The sequence below is a fragment of the Phycodurus eques genome, chromosome 2, assembly GCF_024500275.1.
Source record: "Phycodurus eques isolate BA_2022a chromosome 2, UOR_Pequ_1.1, whole genome shotgun sequence".
NCBI lineage: Eukaryota > Metazoa > Chordata > Actinopteri > Syngnathiformes > Syngnathidae > Phycodurus > Phycodurus eques.
This window is the reverse complement of record NC_084526.1, coordinates 43,131,238-43,155,620: the sequence shown is the minus strand read 5'-3', so window position 1 is coordinate 43,155,620 and position 24,383 is coordinate 43,131,238. Positions and strand designations below refer to the sequence as shown.

Below are 24,383 nucleotides of genomic sequence, written 5' to 3'. Positions count from 1 at the left end.
TTCCATCGTCTACGTGACTGAGTGACTCAGTAAGATGCTGTAAGATTTGTCATTTTTTGTAGAGGACAAAGAATATATGGCCGTGAGCATTGTTATATGATCTTTCCACACGTGTCGCGCCACCATTTGTGTTCCAATATTCATTGATTAAAGGGTTCCATAACACCTACAATATAACACACCAACAATACCTACAGTTCGCACTTGCGAACCAAAGCAAAACAATCGTCCGAATGACGTCTCTTAGCTAATCCTAAATCGGGCCACTCGTATCTCAAGGCGCGACTGTACCAGGAGTTGAAGCTGCACTCCGCATCGCGCCTTACCTGTTTATTGTTAACGTAGTTGTTTCCCAGTAATAGTAGTAGTAGCATTAGCAGTTGTGTGAGTTTCGCATACTTTCTTGTTTGAACCGTGACGTAAGGTTCATGTTGTGTTTAGTGACCACCTTGTTTCTTTTCACTGTGAGACAAAAAAGCAATTGTAAATATAATGAATCACCACAAACCCTTTCTGAATATAATTCGTTGGACCGGGGTTCTGCGTCAACCCTAAGATTCCCGTTATGTCTTAACACGTACACAAAGTGAGACCTGAGTGAGTGAGTCCCCAGATAAACGCCAATGTTTAACATGTCATGCTTTTATGCAATCGGAAACCTTCTCAGATTGAAAATGCCACAAATGCACGTCGCTCATGCCAGAAACCGCCACTGACTGTAAATTACACATTTTCACGAGGATTTAGCAGGATTTTTGTCAAATGAAATTTCAATCCCCTTCAAAATGGTGTGAAAGCTCACACTGTTCGCTGTCCATTCAAAATGGTAAATGTCTCAAGGAAGAAATGAATTAGTGCCTGGATGTCCTACTAAATTCTCAAGCAATTACAGTGCATTGGAAGTTCCATCTTTTTTCATTCTGTTCACCACCACAAATGTGCATCGATATGCCGCAATCCCATCACCAGTTCCTTCAAAAGCCGAGCGTACGCACAATCTGACGTTCAAAGCAGCCGTCGATGCTTCGAGACACGCGGGAAAGCCGAAGTAGCCTTTCGCCTTCGTGAATCACATCCTCCCCATCGTGTCAATTCTCGTAGCGGGGCGCGATTGGCTCAACGTATCCAGGTGCATCATCCTGATTTGCAGCAGATGCGTCACATTACATTCCTTTGTACGAACGCCTTTCGAGAAACTGCTCCGATATCGTGACCGATTCTCACAAAACCAAACAGATGCACGCGGCACGCATCAACAACCGATTCCATTTTTACAAGACACACTCGAAGGAAAATTTAAGAGAAACGGAGGAAACTAAAGTTGCAATGCTACGATAATAAACTAACGAGAATCAAGTGGTCAAAGTAGTATTTGTCACGAAAAAGTCCTGTTACGAAAGTAGCAGTTTCGAATACAGTTGCAATATTACGAGAAAAAAGTCCTTTTTTCTTTTTGTTTTAAAAGAAGAATGTCCTCAAATTACAACAAAAAAAGCTGTAACGTGATGACAATAAATTACATTTTCAAGAAGAATGTTGTAAAAAAAATAAACTCAATAAATAACACAGTCGATGAGTTCATTGTTTGTCAAACGTATACAAAAGTCTTACTAAAAATGTGACTCTTGCTAATATTTGACTATCCTTGTAGAGCAGCATTGTATTTATTTCTTTTCGGTGTGGCTATGAAACCCCTTGGTGCGTTCTGAAGCAGAACGCGGCGACACTAAATGTCTTCGGCCTTGCTGGAGGTCAACAGCAAACGATCGCGTGGCAGTGACGACATTGTTTCACGAGCCTAAACCGACAACAGTGCAAAACAGAACATAAAGAAGCCAAATAAGTCACTGTACGGTATTTTCATCACCTACCAACACACAAATATTAACGCACGTATTACACGCATGCTTGATAAGAGACGTTAAAAAGCAGATGTTGAAGAAGTGAGGGCTGGGAGGGTGCAACACAAATAGGACGAGAAAAGGGATTCATTTACTGGGGCCCACCTTCAGATCTAGATACTCCAGGTCCTTCTTCAGTTGGATGTAAGTATCATCAGCCTTTAAATGAGTAGTGAAGAGACACGTCACTTGCAATGAAACTGCAAAGGATCACGGGCGAGATACAGACAGCAAAGTACAGCTTGGGACCTTTTCCGTTTGTAATAGGTGACAGGGTACTTCCGGGCGGCAGAAAAGATCGACAAAACTGGGAGAACATCCACAAACTCAAAAGAGGTTTTTTTGGAATAATTCAGCAAAACATAAACGGCTAAAGGCAGCGCAATCCTTTTGACCGTCACAAGGGCTAATCTGCGCCATGGATCCGAGGAAGAAAAATGTCAATTAACGAGCCAGTCACTCAATGGCCATGACAACTCCGTCTATTTTTGAATCAACTTGCCTGTTGAAATGTCAATTTTGGTCAGCGCTCCGTCTCCTTTCCGAGGTAAGTGACCTCACGTAGCATCTGCTTTTGGACTGACACTTCACCTATTCAAAGTACAGTGGTAAGGACGAAGGCTTGAAGCATAATTCAAGCCATTTACCCCATTTTATCAATCGCTCTGCCTCGATCCAATTTTTTTTCACTACCATCCGGAAGTGCGTGCGATGTCACGGTGAAAAGGTCCCTTCTAGTTGTCCCTTTTGAGGCGGCGGCAAGCCAAAAGTGAAATATAAGTATGAGCAGCACAGTGTGTGCGCTTGGCCACGTTAAGACAGAAGGTGGACTTGTCTTAACTGAGCATCACTGCAGCTTCGCTTTCTGACGGGGGCAGAATGACGGCTGCTTCAAAATGAGAAACCCAAGCATGAATGCACTTTATGTGTTCATGAGTAGAAATGCAAGTCCACAGGCAACATGCTTCAAGTCAACTGGTGTGTGGAACAATCTGCACGCCGTGTCGTGCAATGAGGTCCCAGACTGTCTATGGATGACAAGGGAGGGAATGCTCAGGATCAGCTGGGTCGGGGAGAAAGGCGGGTGGTGGGTGGCGGATAAAGGCGCGCCACCGGGGGGGCTGCGATGTCGAGGGGGGTTTTAGGAAGTGCGAGACCCCTGACCTGCGTGCTGGGGCCTAGCAGGCCGTTGTGCTGTCGATGCCGCAGATGAGCGAACGCGCCGCCGGCGATATCGATATCGGCGGCGGCGGCGGCGGCGGGGCTTTGCACACCAGCCATCTTGGCCTGGTGCCTCCGCAGCTGAACGAGGAGCAGAGTCAGCTCCTCGGGCTGGCGCCACACCGGGTTGAGAACACAGAGGGAGCCAGCGGTTACTGGTGACGAAACACTCTTGCAAACCCTATTTGAACAGTGGTAACATCGAAAGGGCCCAAAGGAAAAGACAAAGGAACTTTGATTGACGGACGTAAACTACGCCAAAGCTGATCGACGGACATCGATAAAGGAGATTTAATGCGCTGTCGGGGATGGTCCGATTCCAAGAGGCGCCCTGAACTGATGACCCGTGCGGATTAAAGCGCTTCTCTTTAGAATGCAGCCGAACCTGTTGAAAAAAACCTATTCCGGGAAATCGGATTTCAATTGATTGCAAACAGAAGTGCGGCGTTAGGGACCGAGCCCTGACGCGAATAGTGAAAATCTGTAACATCGTGGATGTAAAATAGCTGATCTTAACAATAAAGTCGTTCATATGCCATTATTCCAAATTCATATCATTCGAATTAATTAATTCATGAATTACAATGACGTAAATGAACACATTATTTCGAGATCAATTAAAACTAAAATGAAACATATTACAATTACGAATCAAATAATAGCATAAAAAATATCAATATTTTAACTGACCAGTTGTTGGGGACAAAAAACTGAATGCATCAAATAAAATACTTGATTTCGATAAAACAATTCATTTAATTTATAATATTACTTAGATTCCACGTAATTTTCGTTTATGAACCAAGTATTGAATAACATGGGGGTGGGGAAACAGGTTAATTGTATCATCAGCCTACAGCATAATTGCCTAAAAGTCATTTATAACATACGTTCAGAATCTCAATATGTACCGCTAAGGTTAAATCGAGGTAGGTCTTGTTTGTCAAATGTGTTCGATTTTTTTTTCCTGTCTCCAAAAACGTTCCAAAATGACTTGGCCAATTACGATATGTAAAACTGTTCAAAACGATGAACACATCATTGAATCAGGCATAAAAGGAATCGATACATTTTAATTCAGATTTTAGGGGGGGGGGGGGGGGGTAAATTAATGCAACAAATATTACTGAATACTTGATATGCTTATTGATATGCTTAGCGGAGGTTCACCAATTAAAGAAATGCGTGTTATGCGAATATACAATAGCCGATTCTAAGATAATATACAAGCCCAATTCCAATGAAGTCGGGACGTTGCGTTCAACAAATAAAATACAGAATACAATGATTTGCAAATCATCTTCAACCTATATTGAAGACAAGATATTTCATGTTCAAACTGATTGTTTTTAGCAAATAATCATGAACTTGGAATTTGATGGCTGCAACACGTTCCAAAAAAGCTGGCACAGGCTCATGTTTGCCACTGTGTTACATCACCTTTTCTTTCTTAAAACAACATTCAACAAACGTTTGGAAACTGAGGACACTCATTGTTGAAGCTTTGTCGGTGGAATTCTTTTCCCATTCACACACAACGTCCCAACTTCATTGGAATTGGGGTTATAAAACATTGAGATATTGACTTTCATGACAAGGTGTCCAATCAAAAATGTCTTATATCTTATAGTGGAGGAATGAAGTGAAATCGGAGAGGTTTGTACCGTTTTGCCATGCAGGCTGGGTGCACTGACGGTGTGTGTGATGTAGCCCATGGCCGGCATGGACCGTCTTGAGATCTGGGAGGTCTGCGAAGGCAGCAAACGCATCCGCGTACGAACCATCGCGGACAAATAGTGAGAAATCAAACAGAATGTCTAATTCGCCGACGGGCTTAAAGTTCAAAACATTGCTTGCAAACAAATATGACAACACAGCACTTTTTTTTTTTCTTTCTTTTTTTTTTCCTATTGGAAACAAGGTGTGCCCCTGACTTTTCTGACGCTACAGGGCTTGGAAAGATTTGACATTTTTGCTTAACACACAGAATTAGTGAAAAGCAGGCGGGCCCACTATATAGCCAGCCTTAAAAGGACACAAACAACAAGAGATTTAATTAACTCCACATAAATTAAAGCAAACCTGCTTTCTTAAAATAACATTTGTTTGCTACCAGCAAGAGAAGCACTGTGAGCCGTTCCCTCGGAGATTCCCGAGCAACTATTTTTTGCTGTATAATAGGTTTTTTATTTAAATGCGAGATGAGAAGAAAGAGAGCGCTGCTGATGTTTGAGATAGAGCGGAGATGTTTATAGGGTGCTCGCGAGCCCTGGGCACTTTGGATTAGATGCTAATAAAACATCTCTCTTCGTGCTATTCCGCTGGGACCGTACGCATCGCTATTACCAGATCCTCCTCAACCTTAAAGATGCCGGGTGCACCAAAACTTTGAGTTCAACTGAAGCGTGTAGTTCTCACAAACATTTGCTCCCTCGCACGGTCACTGTGGTCACCTTTGTTTGGAAAATATACTGCAGCTCATCCACATTATAAGCGCATGAATATAATTATTGTCTTAAACGCTAAGGGGGCAGAGCGCGTGTGTGTTAAGGGGTCAAATATGAAGCCTGTGTGTGTGTGCGCGCGCGCGTGTTGGGAAATGTGGTTGGAGATGTTTTAGCAGGGTTTGGATGACGGACGGCGCCGCCTCGTTTGGTCTCGTCGTGACTGCAGCAATGTGCGGCCGTGGCTCAGGCGTAAACCACCGACGGAGGGGATTGTGTAAAACCTTGCCATTTGTCTGGATTTTCAGAACAGCTTTGATATCCTCGATACCGAATGAACGGTGGACCTCCACCATTCGCCGGGGGTCAGGGACCAGGCCGGACCTAAATCCTAACCCATTTTAATTGTAATGACGTTTTCTTATTTCTTTTTTTAATTAAAAACTTGACTTTTCTTATTAACTGAACAAAACAAAAAATATCACGGCCAGGTGAATCCGCGAGTGCCGAACCGTGAGTATGCAGGGGTCCGCTGTACTTCGATATCCTCGATATCCAGCTTAAGTGGTTCCTTGTACCAGCACACTCTTCATCCTCAACCGTGGGACAACTTTGGCATACTAGTGGAACAACTACTACTCCCTTCAACTACTAGATGACATTTCTTGTCGAACGCAAGGCCTGGGGAACAGATCTGGCCCGCCACATCATTTGATTTCCTGTTCAAATCTGTAGCAAAATTGCAATTTTAGGAGCATTCCTTTCAATTACCAACCCCCTTTTTAAAATAAAATGAACAAGTTAAGCTATTTTCGTTGACTTCTGATTTGACAAGTAGCTATTGATCATTTTGTTGCGTATATGTAATGTGATGATTAGACATTTATATGATTTGACAATCATAAAGGCCCCTTTCAGGAAACCCTTGCCTACAACGTGGCCCGCGACAAAAATGACCCTTCGACCCCCTTGCAAGGATATCGAATAAATGCTCAAACGGCTTTAGAAGTCTTCATAAAACTTTACCGCGCGTGTTTGAATAGAAAATCCTCCCAATCTCAAAAGTAAACGTGTCAAACCTGTGAGAGGCGCGTGAAGATGCGGCCCGGGGAGGTCGCGCCAGTGTTATCCGCGCTCGACAAATCATCCAGCGGCCTGACCGTCCGTCGGCCCGAAGGCGTGTGCGGCCTGCGGGGGGACAGCGGCTTGAACGAGGGGGAGACGGACGGCGGGACCTCACAGGGGGACGGCGGCACAGAGATGGAGCGCGGCATCTCCACGGTGACCGTGAAAGACGAGGAGTCGGTGAAGTCGGGGCCGGAGCAGGCGGGCGCGGTGGGGCTGCCGTGTCGGAACTGCTGCCTCTGCTGCCACTCGTACAGCTGCCACACCATCCCCTCCTTGGTGGCCACGCGCTCGTCCGTGGACATGCGGAAGTGGCTCAGTCGGTCGTGGGCGTACTTGTAGTCGCCGGGCAGGTCGAACGGCGGAGACGCGCCGCCGGACGGCAGCCGGGGGGACTTTGGCAGCGACTGGCAGGACGCGTCCGCTGAGCCCGATTTGGGCCGTGAGGGCGGAGTTCGCCGAGGGAGATTGTACTCGGCAGGAGCCGGGAGCGCTGAAACAGAAAATCAAAAATAGAACTATTAGTTTAATGCCGGCGGCACGGTGGCCGACTGGTTAGACCGTCAGCCTCACAGTTCTGAGGTGCGGCGTTCAATCCCCGTCCCCCCCTGTGTGGAGTTTGCATGTTCTCCCCGTGCCTGCGTGGCTTTTCTCCGGGCACTCCGGTTTCCTCCCACATCCCAAAAACACGCATGAATTGGAGACTCTAAATTGCCCGTAGGCGTGACTGTGAGTGCGAATGGTTGTCTGTTTCTATGTGCCCTGCGATGGGCCGGCGACCGGTTGAGGGCGTACCCCGCCTCCTGCCCGACGACAGCCGGGATAGGCTCCGGCACGCCCGCGACCCGCGTGAGGAGAAGCGGCTCAGAAAATGGATGGATGGATAGTTTAATGCCAAGTCTAGGGAAATCAGTTTCAGCATTTATTCAATATCCTTGATATCCAGCTTAAGGTCCGTGTAATAGGACGCTCTTTGTCCTCAATTCACCTCACTAGTAGAACATTTTTACTGCATCGCATTTCTGCTCTGTCGAAGGACAACTGTGGCATACTAGTAGTAGAGATCTGCGTGCTAGTAGTACTACAAGTCAAATGCTAATGTTAACGAGTACAATTTCATCGTGTCGCTAGTAGTGCGCGTGTCAACTAGTGCGGTTTTGCTTCACTAGTAACACGTCGTTGTCCGACTCCGTAGCTAGTAGTATACAGAAATGTCATAGAGTAGTGGAAGGTAGAAGTGCCCCAGTGGTTCCACTACTTGCGGGGTGTCAAACTCCTCTTCGTCACGGGCCACATCGTAGTTATGACTTCCCCCGGAGGGCCGCTACGACTGTCAAGCCATATAAACGAAAGATGACCTCATATAATTACATACAGTATACACAACGCATTGATTAATAACCAGTTTTGAAATCAGAAACCGATAGGAACATGTTTTGCAACTATTGCATATCGTTTCGAAGGGGGATTGGTAACAAAAAAATTATTATTACTATTATTACACCAGAACACAATTAGCAATTTTGATTTGCTTTCGCGGGCCACATGAGAGGATGTGGCGGGCCGGATCTGGCCCCCGGGCCACCAGTTTGACACCTGTGCACTACTGCATTGAATTGTCTTACTGGTGAGAACAAAAACCGTACTAGTGCATGGACATTAAGCTGGATATCAAGGACATCAAATTGTGGCTTGAGAACATTTAGCGTACGAGTTATTAGTAACGTAGTGGAATATATTATTATTATCGTCATTATTAGATTATTATTATCATCCTTATTATGTTCTTATTATCATTATAGTAGTGCGCTGAATTGTCTGAATTGCGGCAACTTTGGCACACGAGTAGGACGACTCCATGTTACAAAGAGCGAACCAGCACATGCTACTAGTAAAATGACTAGGGTGCACTAGTGAAACTCATTTGTCTTAATGGTGAAACTTTTTTGTTGTATTTGTATTTATTTTTTTACCCGCTACTGCATGAAATTTCCGCACACTGCTAGGATAACTTTGCCATGCTCGTAGGACAACTGGCAAAACTACAAATGGGCATTCTGGTGCTACTACGAGGCTCCAGGTGGCTACTAGGGCCTGACACGTCATGCCTACTGGTTGGGCCTATTAGTGTTCCTAGTACAGCGCAGTTGTTCACTAGGAAGGTTTAGTTGTATACGAGTAGGCCAAAAGTGAAGGAAACGACGCCGGCGTTCTACTAGTGCTTCGGATTGTCTTGCTAGTGAAGACAAAGAGCGTAATAGCACGTGGACCTTAAGATGGATAGCAAGGATATTGAATAACTGCTCAAATGGTTTTCCCTCATCCATCCATCCATTTTCTGAGCCGCTCCTCCTCACGCGGGCGGCGGGCGTGCCGGAGCCTATCCCGGCTGTCGTCGGGCAGGAGGCGGGGTACGCCCTCGACCGGTCGCCAGCCGATCGCAGGGCACATAGAAACAAACAACCATTCGCACTCACAGTCACGCCTACGGGCAATTTAGAGTCTCCAACGAATGCGTGTTTTTGGGATGTGTTTTGGGCTATTTCTGTACTGTGCACGTCAGGATGCAAAGTTGGCCACTAGAGGGCATTATTTAGCCATGTTTCTGTCATATTGCTTCCAGAGGAAAACTGACTTGGAAGACCGCCACTGACCTCTTTGGCGGGTCGCCCTTCTGAACTTTGACCCAGTGCTCCACCTGGGCCAGCGTATTCTTCCTCTGTGCACGTTTCTCAGTGCCCGTCTCCTTCAGATACAACAGGTTTCCATTGTGGTGTTCCGACAGCACGCTCGCTCGCCGTCCACTCGGATGGCCGTCCTCCGAGTTTGGAGAGAGCCTCTCTCTTGGATCCGACAGCCTGGGCCTCCCTTGGACCTGCAACGCGTACTTCGCCTCTTCCCCGGGAGCCGGTCGCGCAGCATCGTCCCGAGGGCGCTCTCTGTCCGTCGTGAGCGAGCTTTCTGACGGAGGCGCCTTCTGGTTGACGCGGTTGGTTTGAGGAGGTTCCTGCTGGACGCTTTTCTCTGGCCTCTCTCTCTCTCTGGAAGGAGGTACAGAAAAAGTCCATTTCAGAATCCAAATATATTTAGGATGACAGGAGCCCCTATGAATCCATTCTTTTCGAGCACCTGTCCTGAAGCCGAAACATATCCCACCCACCCAGCTGACTCGGAGTGGTCCATATGCATTTCGACAGTTGTGGCATACAGTTTACGTTTCCTTTAAATACAACAGTGATTCACAACCACTGTGCTAATGAGATCATCCAATTATTTTAACATTTGACATAATTGATCTGAAAATGTTCTGTTCACTACAACTAGTATATCTTTGTTCATCCAGCTATAATAAAATACACAATATAATATAATAATATCATGTTTTTATAATAATAAAATATTTGAGTTTGCTGATATCCGGGTGGATATCTTTGGCTAATGTTAGCATTTAATGAGCATAATTTGGACCTTCATTTAGCAACAGGATTCGGTTAGCAAGCTGGCTGGGTACTGTTTAACAAATCCATTTTTGAATTTCCAAAAAGTGAATTGATATTTTCACTATGAAAGAGTGGGCCTGTCAAGCTTGACAAAATCCAGCTACTCACAAAATATGATGAAAATGATTCAATGTAGAATAAGTGTACATCTTTATCTGGCTATGAGCCGCTGTTTCAGCCTCCATTCAAGAAAAGCGGAATGCGTCATCGTAATGTCCCTGAAAATATCGGGCTTTCTTAAAGGCGCGGTTACCCCATAATGATAGGGTGGACAGCAAAATATTCAGTGCAATTATGAAAATCAAAATGAATCATTTTGATCAAATAACGTCGAGGGCAAAAACACCATGTCAAAAAATATTTGGTATCATTTGAAGACATTTCACACTGTATTTAGCAGAGCAGTGTGTGGAATATCCCAAAATCACATACATTCAATGCAAATAAAAAAGCTATGAAATGAAAGAAACACATATAGATCGATAGTAGTTATATGTGCTCCAATGTTTGACCACTTTTAACAAGAGCTCAGAGATTCTGCTACATTTTCATGATGACTGATATGGACTCTTCTGTGACAATTTAGTGATATTTCTAATGAACTTTCTAATGAATCGAGTGATATTTCTAAGAAACACTTTCCGTTGAATGCGTTGCAATTAAGTAACAAGAGCCTCCAGATGGCGTTATTACACAGTCCAAAAACTAGGCCCCATGTCACAAAGAGATACCGTTCCATGGACAGTCAGTATTAGCCATGGTGACAGAGAAAGTTCACATTAACTCGAGGTGCATAAAGGCACTGCTGCAGAAGGGCCTCTCTTGACTCAGGCTAATTTCCAGCTGGCGGAGGGCTTCAGTCCTCATCTAGACGCACCTTCGACATTACTGTGGCCCTGAACAGATGGCCGCAGCCTGACCTGCTAAAATGAAGTATCAGGAGGAAGGGAAACTATTTATCACATTCGCTGGTCATGCAAATGCAAGAAGCGCTTGTCGAAACGGTGCATTCAGTTCCTTTTTTGAATTTTTTTTTTTTTTTGTACGACATCACCTCACTCAGTTCACACAGATTGCTGTGCTTTATGGAGGGGGCGGGACGTTGGTTATACAGCTGGAAGGCCAGCAAATGGGAGAGGAGAGGCCTACCCCGTGGGGCAGAGACCAACCTCTTAATGGCGTGACTCTGCTGCATCAGCGCCGCCTGGTTCATGGCCCGGATCCAGCCGTTCATGTCCTCCTGTGTGTCCGCGCTGAAGAAATACGTCCGCATCCCGCAGTGTTCCGCCTGCGAGCCAATCACAGAGTTCTTATTGTAGATGTAGGACCGCATTCCTGTGTGGCTCGCCTGTCGGAGCGAGAGAGAGAGACACACACAGAGAACGCAGATGTGAGAACAAACAAATGGCCAAACGTAAAGTTTAGGAAGACTGAAAGCTGTCAACTTAAGGAGCACATTTTCCGGGGGGAAATAAAAGGAAGCAAAGTGGCGCATCATAAACAAAACCATTGTTTAGTTTATGGCAACAACTGACGAGTAATCATTCAATGGAAAAGATACAATTAGTAATGGGAGATCTGCTAATTACTTCCATACAAACACACTTATTATAAATACAATGCTTGGATTTTCTTATTAGAATGAAGTGAAACAAATCTGCAAAACTGTTTCATATCAAAGCAATTCACCATCTCGTTACTAACATTTGCTCATTTTGACCCTCCCAAACATACACAGTCAGCTGCAGGACAGTGATTCTCAAAGTGTGGCACGTGGGCCCCCTCTAGTGGTATGACAAAGAATCACTACCCGAGTACAGTTTCAGTTCTTTTTAGCTTTTTAGTGCAATACATTTCCATCCATGACAAACTGTTGTTTTGTTTGTTTTTTTTACTTTTATTTAGGTAAACATTCTTATTCAATTTGTATGTGCAATACAAAATTTTAATCGAATAGCTACTTTGTAGTTGTTGTTTTTTTCTTCTGATATTTAAGCAAAGTGTTAATGTCCAAACTGCATAATGTTATGGTGGCATACAATCATGTCAAAAGTGATTTTAGGAATAAACTGTTTTTGATGAACACTTGGTCCTACAAGGCTACTGTATTTTAATATTGGTCATGATGGAGAGCTAAATATTTTTGGGGAAACGATACTTGGGAAATTGAGAACCACTTGTATATGATATTGATGATTTTGCATCATTCAGTCAATGAAACAGGATCACTTGCACCCATGATGATAAAAGTAGATCTGCTGACATTTCTGAGAAAGAGCTCCCATGGCACCGCATCAAATGTCCTGCCCAGTAATAAGATTGAAAACGTGCCTGACAAAATTTGCATGAGAATTTAGTAATACAATCCCGATTTGGCCATTCTGCACTCACAAAAAAAAAGACATCGTATAAAGTTGAATTATCAGTGTACATGCTGGTAGAATAAATCACATATTGCCTAATACTGTATATTATATAAGTCCAACATATTGCCTTTGAAAACTCACATATGTTGCTGAAGCACTGAAAAGCCCTTCACCATAAAAGTCACTGAGGCAATTTAACAATTCCTCTATAGAAAGATCCCTCAGTTACAACGGGAACCTGTGAGATATACAGCGCAACAATGACAAGGTGTTGACGGAGACAATAACAATGTTTCAATAAAAAAAGAAATGTGTACATGCGAAATGTCTTCTCCACAGGTGGCAAATGTACTCTCAATCTTTACGTACGTAGAAGTCAACTAATAAAGTGAATTCAGACATGATTGCTGAAAACGGGCAAAGACTGAGAACTCTGATGTGACGGCCAGCGTGTGGACAGGGGCTTCGCGCTGCTGTTGCCGCTTTAGAGCGCCTCGTTGTCACGTTATTCCATCCAGCACAGGCTTTAAGTGAACATATTTTGGAAAGGTTAGGGATGTGTAGGCATAAGAAGCATGTCAGACAAAGTAGCATCCATTTGTCAGGATCTCAATCAGTCCGTATAGTCGTTGAGTCTTTTTTTACGATGTGTCGTTATTCGCAGGTAACAAGCCTATTTTGACAAAGTAAAGAGTAAAACGTACAGATATCTGTTTTCAAATGTTGGGACTAAAAGTCAAAAGACGTCAGAAAATAAATAGCTAATAAGTAAAGTACAGATACCGTCAGAATCTACTTCAGTACAGTAACGAAGTCATTGTACTTCCCACCACCGCTCTTTTCCATGATGACAATGACAAAATGATGAATGATAAAGAGCGTGGCAGGGCAAACACCAGAGCCGATGGGAACACTATTGTTGATTGTAACTAGTTAACGCGATGAAACTTTTGTTACTCTGACCTGCTACAAAACCAAAATGGGAACCATTGAACCAAGATTTTGACATCGAACTCATGAGCATACTGTATTTGGTAAATAGTGCAAACACTCTGCATGTCACTCCTGCACTGACACTGCGGTTTCCTGCTTATCCAATTTCCTTAAGTGCAGATCCAATAGCCAATGTGTCACCATCCAAATAAGGCAAAACCAATTTGCCAAAATTGATGGCACTCTAAAGGGCTCTGGCATTGATGTGCCATATGTCGCTCGATCATGACAACACGCTAATAATGCACATTCGGGAATGCACCAGGTACACCAGGAAGAATGAGGTGAGGTCGGATGGTGATGCTCACTGGTGACGATACTGAAGTGAAACCAGATACCTACAGTATTCATGCAAGACAGCAAGCTTGTGTGATTCCGGATGGCCGCTCGCAGGGAGAGCAGTATCTCATACACCCGGTCGCAATGGAAGGCAATTGACCAACAGGGGATGAGAAAGACACAGTGAGATGAGTCATTGAAAAAAATCAATCAAAAAGAAGAGAAGGAGAAGGAGATCAGAGCAGAAGACATGAAGTACAACAAATGGCAAAGACTGTTAGCTTCCCTTGTCAGGTCATTACAAGGCACATAGTCAATACGCGTTTCCCGATGTCATCAAAACAAAGATAATACAACTGTCGAAATGCATGGCCGTCTTTGTGACGAACTCATCCATTCTGATTTGCAAGGGAATGAAAACAAGTTGACCGCTTCGAACACAGATGAATAATGTTTGAACTGTGCAGGCGCCGCGTGGCAAGAAAAAGTGATCGACTACCACTGAACTGAATTGAAATGATGAGAAAAACGCCCGATATAGCACGAAAGGTAAACTCTTCCCCCCCCCCTCCAATTTCCTGAAAAAAAATGTAATTAATTCAGTGGAACCTAGTGGGCGTTGTACACTAAATAGTTGGACAGAGAAGATGGTGCTAGCTCACTCCTACATTATGTTATATGTACATTACACACCTAATAGTGTCTTAAAAATCACTTACAGATGCTCCTCTGTTGTTTTTGGCACTTTATCAGTGGCCCGACACTGCGTCCGTCTGCAATAAATATCCGTGTGAAACATTGTTTACTAGTGATTCCTTCAGAGAAAGCTGCGTCTCATGCCACCTGCAAGAACGTGCGACGTCATGGTGCACTGTTCGAAACCTTTCACAAGCGTACGACTGATGATAAGCCAAACAGCAAAACGCTAATGACAATAATAACTCGGATTTGAAACTTTTTGCTACGCATTTTTCACTAAAACAGTAAAAAAAAATATATATATTTTTTTTAAAGTTTACTTGTGTCACTTCTTTTGCCATTTAAACGACTACTAAGTAGCTATAAGGTTCCTTTAAAAAAATACCTTATGAAACAAAAATGAATACAAAATCATGGTCAAACAGCTTCGTGAAACAAAATGTGGTCACCTTCAGCGGCAATAAATGAATGTCGTGTTTACCGCCCTGTGATAGAATCCACAGATTCCACTATTTCAATGTTATCCCGCACATTAAACTGTTCAAACTTTTCCACTCTTGCTGTACTATTACTGCTAGCTACACTATGTAACATTGCGATTCATTCCAAAATCATCTCTATTTCATAATAACTGGATTCTTGTTACCTCTTCAGCACAATTATTGGAAATGAAACCCAATTAGTTGTCCTCCTGCACACCATCAGTGAGAAAAAAATGAAATCCTGGAAAAGTCTGCCGTGCTTGACGCACTTACTGTACATATGCTAATCCGTGCAGGAATCATGCCTGGGATACGGAAATGATCCCCTGCAGCAAAGGTAGCCATCAATGGCGGTCATTAAAGAAAGGTTAACAACCATCTGGAAACTATCCTCAGAGCTCATTCGCTGTTGTGGTAGCAAAATATTTGTTGTTGCAGAATGTAAACAATGTTTTCAGGAGAAAGGAGCGACCGTTTAACTTTCGTTTTTGGCATTCAGCACAATGGAAAGCAATGAAACTCTGTTGGCATAGATTCAGGTCGAACACCATCTGTTCTGGGATGCGAGCTGAACTTTGATCGTTTTTTTTCCCGATTTGTAATACTTTGTATTTGTAACACTCCCACTCATTCACGGTTGGGCAGATTTTTGTTTAACCTACCCTCAATGATTCGCAGAAAAAAACGTATTAACGGTTTTTGTGATCGTGTCAAAGCAATAAGTATTCTTTGGAGTCATCCAGTGGCATCTTGGTGCCATGGAACTTTATTGCAGTGAGATGAGGAGCTTCATTTAGACAAAAGTAGTCGTTTGCCACCGCCTTGTTGCATCGTGGTACCAGGGAACTTTGTTGAAGTGAGTTGAGGAGACGATGGTAGGAGTGGAAACGACGCGTTCGTCACCGTGTTGCCACGAAAGAATATTGTTACCTTGAAAGCATATTTGCGGTTGACGTGGTCCTCAGGCGCAACTGGTGCGATGACATAACTGGGCAGAGGAATGCTACCGAGGACCGTCTCCTCGCGGCTGTCTGAACAAACGACAACACAAGCACACGCACGCACACACGCACACACGTCCGCAATTGCACCCAAATCACACAAAAACACTGAGTTCTACCAAGATGCTTTCCGATGTTTACAAGAGATTTGGCATTTACCAGTCGCGGCAAAGCGCGGCGTAATTTGCGAGTGACAACTGAACGAGCGAGGACATGTGACACGAGGGGGCCTTTGTTTTATCTGGTATTGAGCAAGGATAGTGAAGGAGAGGTGCACGATGCAACGGTAATGATCAATAAAGAAAGAGTCGGGCTAAGGTGGTGCCCTTTTGCTACGTGAATGTACTTTTTAAATACAATTAAGTCATAAGAAACCTCGATTCCAATAGTTTGAAATAAACCGAAAGGAATGAGGGAAGTGTGCCAGCATTAAAGAGAAATGCAGACATCCAAGAAAACCAATCAGGCCAGAACTGCTCAGACTTCATTCAGCCTCTTCTTCCGATTGGACTTTTTCTGCAACAAGGTCTATTTGTCGTCAAGCTCCTGAGTTGGCATCAAGGCGCTGGATGCGGAGGACGGGAAGGGACCCCCACTTCCATCTGGCCCTCACGGCCCCGCTTTCGGTGATTTTCCCGACATTAAGTGCCGAATGTAGCAAAATTAAAGCGGTTAATGAATGGAAAAATGTATCTTGCCTCACCGACGGACATACTCTGATGTTGTCACCAATCGTTTTCATTATTGCCTTGAACATTAGACGAGAGCGGCCGTCACACTCACCTTTGTAGTAAAACAAGCAGAAGTCGGACAAAACAAACCACTTTCGTTTCCAGAGTCGCATTCCAGAGCTGTCCTGGAAGTTCACAGGGAAATGCACATGTAGTGGTTCGGAACATAACAAAATAACTATTTTAAATATCAAGTGTTGGGAATTACAATGAACAAATTGAGTAACCAACGGAAATGCGGGGAACTAAAAACAATGTTACACACAATGTTCACAACGGTTGAAGTTGATCCTGCCATAATTCACTGGGTTGACTTTAATTCCTGCGATATAATTGCGTTCACTTATTAAAAACCAAAACTGTTGCTGCAAATACCATCGCTCACCTGTTTATAGAGCCAGCCCCTCACAACCACCGGGATGTTGAGGTTTCTTTTAATGGCTTGATCCCTCTTGCCGAAACTATGACATCGACTCGAACCTCTGGATCCCTGCAAGGACACACAAAGATAACGTTTTTTTGCTGATACGTGAAAAAAACGATCGCGTGCTTACCTGTCGCAGAGGTGTGTTGACCTTCAAAAAGCAGATACCATTTCCAAAAAGTGTCACACCCTTACAACGCGATGAGAAACTACAGAACCAACCAAGGATGTGCACATCCATTTATTAACATACGTACAAGGTCATTGTAAAGTGTGTAATACTCTGTGGACATTTCATTATTTTCTCACAGCTGTGTGGGTTTTTTTTTTTTTTTCCCCCCTGCAGAGATACATTCTGTCTGCCTGACACTGACAGGCTCGCTAAAAGGAGGTGTATTGTATGTGTGGAAAAATCCACATTCATTAAAATGGCACAACCCTGCATTGATTTGACAAAGATGGCAACCACAATTGTCAATGTACCAATGACAGACAACTATCGACAATAAGGTTGTTTTTCCTGCTTTAGAATCATTTCACTACTCACTCAAGCCTACTTCTGCTGACATTTGTCGGCTAGCTTTACTAAACAAAAAAGTGAACCGCAATGTAGCGAGGGAAAAACCGTATTGTATAATCATGTGTGTTTGTGACAAAAAAGAGTCGACAAGATTTGTCTTTCACTGTTTTGGATTCCAGTTTAATTGTGCAAGGAAAGAAAAATGACCGCATTATTGCTCCATCTGGCCATCAATCAGAATGAGAGAGTTGATTCAATCACCTTTTCGACATTCGTGTTCATCGTCAGAAAAAAAATCATTAAAAAGTAACACAATTTTCGGATCTCGCTCACCTTTGACGTCAAGGTGGAATCCATTGGTGCTGAGGTCACAAGCTTGGAGGACTCTGCGACCATACAGGGTGATCTGCGATTGGACATGCGGGACTCCATCCTACGGTCGCAGAGAGCAGTCGGTCAGCGGAAGGCGGCACGTGAGCACAACTGCATTGTGATGTTCCTTCTCACTCCCGAGGGGTACAAATACTTCTGTGACGGTACTTCAGTTGATTTTTGAGGTATCTGTACTGAAGTATTTATTTTTCTGATGACGTTTGAACATTTGCTCCCTACTTTTAAAAACAGATATCTGTACTTTCTACTATTAGTCAAAATAGGCTTCTTACTTTTTTCAACCTCAGCAGATGATGACACGACATAAAGAAGAAAAAAAAGAGACGTAAATAGGAAGAGTTCAAGTCAACTGCAGTTGAGGTTTTGATTCGTTGAGATATTACAGTGTCTCACAAAAGTGAGTCGACACCTTTTTAATGACTTTATCAAATCTTTTCATGGGACAACAATGAAGAAACAACACTTTACTACAATGTAAAGTAGTCAGTGTACAGCTTATATAACACGATCTCAAAACATCCACCAGCTCCGTGATGTCGTCATGGAGGAGTGCAAGACGATTCCAGCGGCAACCTGTGAAGCTCCGGTGGACTCCGAGCCTGAGAGGTTGAATGCAACACTGCAAAATAATGTTTGTCACGCAAAAATATTGTAATACTAACTGCACTTGAAACACGATGTCTGATCAGAACGGATGCGACTATTTCCTGGCATCGGCAACACCGCCTGTGCCGACTGCTGTGACGCTTGTGGTGGCAACGCGGCGTCCAGGGAGAACACTGTACATGCAGCAAGATGATGTCGGAGGATCCAGCACAAAAAAAAAAAAGAAAAGAAAAAAAATACATTCAAAAAAGCATGAAAGGGCTTAGCAAATTATTTTTACAGCCCATAAATCATACACTCTATTAAAATTCTGTGTCTCCTGCAGTACAGAAGGCAGAATTTTCTTTTCTAAGTCCTATTGTTGGAATGAGTCGTTAAACTGCATTTGTAAATACAGAGACCTGTTACACAGGCGGACTATTGATTTGTAGGGGTGGGTTGCATGACATGGTCCCATCAGCCGTATTGATTTCTTACAGCAACGATCTTATCACGTACATTGATTATGCAAATGTGAATGCATTTTGACATGAACACACTAGCGTGCAGAATAAATAGATATTTAAGAGATGAAGCTGTCACTTAATACTTTACTCAGTCCGCATTAGTGTTCAGAAAGAGGCAGTCACGGCTGTGAATGACAAACGACCGCGCGCCACATTATTTAGACGATTACCGGGAATTCCTGTTCAAACTCTGTTACTTTGAAACCTTAAGTAAGTACATTTTAGAGAAGACGCAGAAACGTCTTTGCAACCGGCGGACATTCGCGTTGCCATCAAGTCAGTCTTTAGGCCAGTGAGATGGAACCTGAAGGTGTAGAAAGTACAGATATCCGTTTTTAAATGTAGGAAGTAAAATGAATAGTAATAAAGTAGTTGCACTTCGTCGCTTCCCACCACTGCTGACACGCCGTGGTCCATTCTTCGGAAATCTACTTCCCGAATCTGAGTGAGCTCATGATGGAAAACAAACGCGTGACCCGTTTCCCTGATATTTGTGCCACCGACGCGCCCGCATTGTCTCCCAGCGGGGTCAAAATAAGCACCAACTGTCGCCTCTTCCCGCTTGGTGTGCTGCACCGCGATCGAGTGAGAGATGTTCGGGCGAATGAGTGGGTAAAGCGAGATAACGCAGTGACCAGGAGTTTGTTTTGTTTTTTGAAATCTATCCTTTGCTCCACGAGCTGCACCGCAGCAGTCCTCTCTTCCAGGATGGTTCCTGTTATTTCAAGGGGGCTGTTTTATTGTATGTGACACTCACTCGTGTTTACCACGAGTGTCAATGATTTCCCAAGAGTTTTGATGTCGTGTGTGCAATGGAGAAGGGCCGTATTTCAAATTGTCTCGAGCGTCAAGGCCGGATTTGCTACTGCAACGATAGCAACTGGATCACATTAAATTTTAGGTCCTTTATTATAGCTGAGAAGCTGACTATTTGTGTGATAATTAATGCGTGAGTCCAATTTGAAAAGGCCAAAATATAGACTGGGGAAGTTGTTGCTTTACTGGCTTACTGGAGCCAACACCCGAACTCCTGGGAAAGCTTTCCTCAAAAACACAAAGTCATTGAATCCCTGGAGAAACCGGCTTCCTTTTCAGTAGTATCAAGAAATGCCGGACTCCTGTGGGATTGTAAAGAAATACCAGTGCCATCGGGCAAGAGGAGTGGGTACGCCTTCGACGGATCACCAGGCAAGAGATCACCAAGAGAAATCATTTCAAAACCCCCCATGAATATGGCCGATAACCTGTACAACACAATTGGGGCAGAAAAAAAAAAAACCTTTGCGAGGGGAAGTAAAACTAACCAACTGAAATAAGGTCTTTGCACAAGTGTGCACACCCTCTTATACAGTAACTGGGATATGGCTGTGTTCAGATTCAGAATGAACCAATGGCATTCAAACTCATGCCAAATGGGAGTCCGCACACACCTGCCGACATTTAAAGTGCCTCTGATTAAACCCACATAAATTGCAGCTTTTCTAGTTGACTTTTACTGACATTCCTTTTGCTTTCTAGCAGAAGCCCAAACGCATGTAAACGCTATTTGGAACTGTTCATAATTCCCCCCCCCCACCTTGATCAATGGTCCCGGTCCGGCTGAAGAAAAAGAGCCCCAAAGGTGATCTTTTGGTAATGAGCAGTGCTCTGTGGCTGTTTGCAACAGAAATGCCTTTATGAATTACAGCCAAAAAGTTCAACCTCGGTTTCATCGGACCGTAACAAAATCTCCCAAACACATGGAAAATGTGTATGGTCCGATCAAATAAGTTTGTTTCTGTTATGAGCCATCGCTTGGTGGATTTTTTTTTGCTTTATCTTACGAGCCGAAATTTGAGTTACAAGCAAGTTTTAGATACGCCGCCGCTTGAGTGAAGTGTAAAAAACAAACAAACGAGAGCAACAGTATCCAATGTACTTTTAATTTGAACAGACAAACAATTAAAAACACAAATACAACGTACAATTTGAAGACTCTTGCAAGGAGCATGGCGCAGCCGCTAACACGGAACTAAACGCTTGGTAAACAGCCAACCCGTGCTGAAGTCAGAGATCTGGATGTACTTACTAGGCCACGCCCCTTCAAGGCACACAGCAACACATGAATGATACAGTGTGTGACTCGCGGCGTAATTATACTTTAAAAAAACTGGTTATTTCTTGACACTCTCTTATTGTTAGTTCGTACCACTTTTGTGACATGATCTGGTACTTGATATAAAATGTTTGAGAACCACAGTATACAGTACAGGGCTATTTTTTACTGAAACAAATACATTTGGGGGGGTGGGGGGGGGGGGTAGAACTGATTAATCACATTTCAATTCATGTCAATGGGGAAAATTGACAATATGCAAGTAAATAGAGAAATGATCTTTGTCAAGAAACAAATTCATCTTGAAATTCAATGTACCACTGTACTGAATAAACGCTGTGAAAACTTATTTCGATGTGATTTCTTAAGATTTTTTTAATTAGTTTAGAAATATTATATTAAATGAATATTTAAGTAAGCTAAAAAAAAAAAAAAAACTTTCATGTTGTTATCATAGGGTTTTTGTGTGTCAGTGTCGGAGTAAGACTGCTCTCTGAATACTTACCCAATGTATGTCATTGTTACGTGGTTAAAAAAAATGTAAAAGTGGTATTCTAAATCCAACTTGGAGTTTTAACTATATTACCACTTTGGTATCGACTTGGTGCAAGTTTTAAAAAAATCTGCTGAAAGAAAGGCAGAGTGACAACCAACACAGGATGGAGTTTGATAGCTTGTCATTGTTGATGCTGCAATTAGTGTACAGGACTTACAGTTCCTATGTAGACTTTCTGAGCACTGAGTTGCTGACATCCAGCTCATGCATGAAGGACATTCAACTGACACTCTTTGGAGTTACAAACCTGTGCCTAATTACATAATAATGCCCAAGTGGGGACAAAACGTGACTCCGAAAAAAACATATCCCAGGTTAGACAAAGAGCCGCTTTCGTACCGCTTCCTATCACTTCGTCATCTTGCATGCACATCATGTGCCACCTGCCGGCTAGAATATGATCACAAAAAAAAAAAAAAAAAAGAGGACATAAATTCTGCTGTGAAGCCGTCACGCACCTCTGATGGCTTTGCAAGCATGACACGCTGACAATATCATAAAACGAAGGCTGGTAAATCCAGCTGCCACACAAGATGATGTTCCATACTGCGGTGAAGGAAAACTAAAAAAAAATAATGATAATAATACAATCTCTCAATGTTCATGAAGAATGGGTACTCTGTTGTGGTACCGAGTCATGCAACAAAATCACAGAAATTCCCTTCATGGCTTCACTGTCATTGAACTAAATAGCCCAAGAAAAAGTATCCTCTAATACAAGCAGACTGATGAGTTTCATTGAGACGCGACAACGAAAACGCTCAAAAGTGTTCATGTATGTGTTATGTGAGTACTCCGCTAAAGATACAAGAAGTATCTTTAGCGGAGATTGGAATGCGGCATCATACTAAAAATACTCCGGGGTACTCTGTCATCGTTGAATGTCATTCGGGTTATGAATTCATCTATTTTATAGCAAATCTAATGTCAAAGTGTGGCATCCATAACCCTTGTGGTAAATGGGCTCCATCTAGTGGGATGCAAAAGAATCCCTGCCTGAGTACAGTGCAGTTGTATTTACATTTGTATTTCATCTTTACGAACTGTTTGTTTTTAAACTTCCATGAAGGGATTATTTAAATGTAATTTTATGTGCAATACATTTTAATTGGAACAATATTTGAAGACAGTTTTTGTAATTTTCCTATATTTAAGGGCAGTGTATTTTTCGAGGTGGCACTTGTTGTCAATAGTGTTCCGTGGCTTTACTCATTTTCCAATTAGCTCTTAATTGAAAGTTTGTCCTCTGCTTGTTCCTGATGATTAAACTTTGACTCGTTTCTTTCCCCGTTCTAATTTGGAACTCGCATTGCCTGACCTTGAACGTGCCTTCAAACAAAAAGGGAAACGGTCGACACACTCACTTGTCCTGAAGAGTGTATTCTGTGTTCTCTGGTGAAATCTGCCCGGTAACAGGGTGTCGAAATGATGTGCACCTCGCGTTGTGGCTGCAGGAGAGGAGGAAAAGAAAATGAGCAATTTGCTCCAGCCCCCCAAAAAACAATAAACAACGATAGCATTGTACAGTATTATATCGAAACATGAAACATAATCAAAGAGAATGTAAAGAAAAACTGGTTTCATAAAGTGTAATTACTGTACGTTGGGACAAGCCGGGTCACAAAAACAGCTGTTGTATCGTATCATGTACTGTATACGGAGTGTGGCCACGTGAATAACGTCACGAGCATTTATTTGTATTCGTGGGAGATTCTGGAAATGAGTTTTTGGTCTTGTGAAGCTCTTTGCACGTCGCGTGGTCATTTTGTGTTTGACTCTTCGTACTGTTCAATAAACGGCTGAAAGTGCATTGGCAACTGTCACCTTTATGCCACTTCATTTTATATTATTATTATTATTATTATTATTATTATTACAACCACAATTCCAATGAAGTTGGGACGTTGTGTTCAACATAAATATAAACAGAATACAATGATTTGCAAATCCTGTTCAACCTATATTGAATTGAATACACTACAAAGAAAAGATAGTTAATGTTCGAACTCATAAACTTGATTGTTTTTAGCAAATAATCATGAACTTAGAATTTGATGGCTACAACACGTTCCAAACAAGCTGGGACAGGGTCGTGTTTACCACTGTGTTACATCACCTTTTTTTTTTTTTTTTTTTTTTAAAAACAACATTCAATAAACGTTTGGGAACTGAGGACACTAATTGTTGAAGCTATGTAGGTGGAATTCTTTCCCATTCTTGCTCGATGTACAGCTTCAGCCGTTCAACAGTCCGGGGTCTCCGTTGTCGTATTTTACGCTTCATAATGCGCCACACATTTTCAATGGGAGACAGGTCTGGACTGCAGGCAGGCCAGTCTAGTACCTGCACTCTTTTATGAAGAAGCCGCGTTGTTGTAACACGTGCATAATGTGGTTTGGCATTGTCTTGCTGAAATAAGCAGGGGCGTCCATGAAAAAGACGTCGCTTGGATGGCAGCATATGTTTCTCCAAAACCTGTATGTACCTTTTAGCATGAATGGTGCTTTCACAGATGTGTAAGTTACCCATGCCCTTGGCACT

The 24,383-nt window shown here is 43.0% G+C and overlaps 1 protein-coding gene across 1 annotated transcript in view; it reads right to left on the bottom strand.

Moving 5' to 3' along the window:
- The window catches only part of plekha7b (pleckstrin homology domain containing, family A member 7b), a 96,722-nt gene that overhangs the window by 25,308 nt on the left and 47,031 nt on the right, over positions 1-24,383 (bottom strand). Inside the window, exons 4-14 of the mRNA XM_061700908.1 lie at positions 23,207-23,290; positions 18,020-18,119; positions 17,128-17,232; positions 16,795-16,867; positions 15,941-16,041; positions 11,361-11,539; positions 9,323-9,732; positions 6,646-7,184; positions 4,787-4,870; positions 3,066-3,233; positions 2,007-2,060 (exon numbers count right to left, since the gene is read on the bottom strand). Coding sequence (XP_061556892.1) covers positions 2,007-2,060; positions 3,066-3,233; positions 4,787-4,870; positions 6,646-7,184; positions 9,323-9,732; positions 11,361-11,539; positions 15,941-16,041; positions 16,795-16,867; positions 17,128-17,232; positions 18,020-18,119; positions 23,207-23,290 — 1,897 coding nt within the window. The remainder of the gene's footprint in view (positions 1-2,006; positions 2,061-3,065; positions 3,234-4,786; positions 4,871-6,645; positions 7,185-9,322; positions 9,733-11,360; positions 11,540-15,940; positions 16,042-16,794; positions 16,868-17,127; positions 17,233-18,019; positions 18,120-23,206; positions 23,291-24,383) is intronic.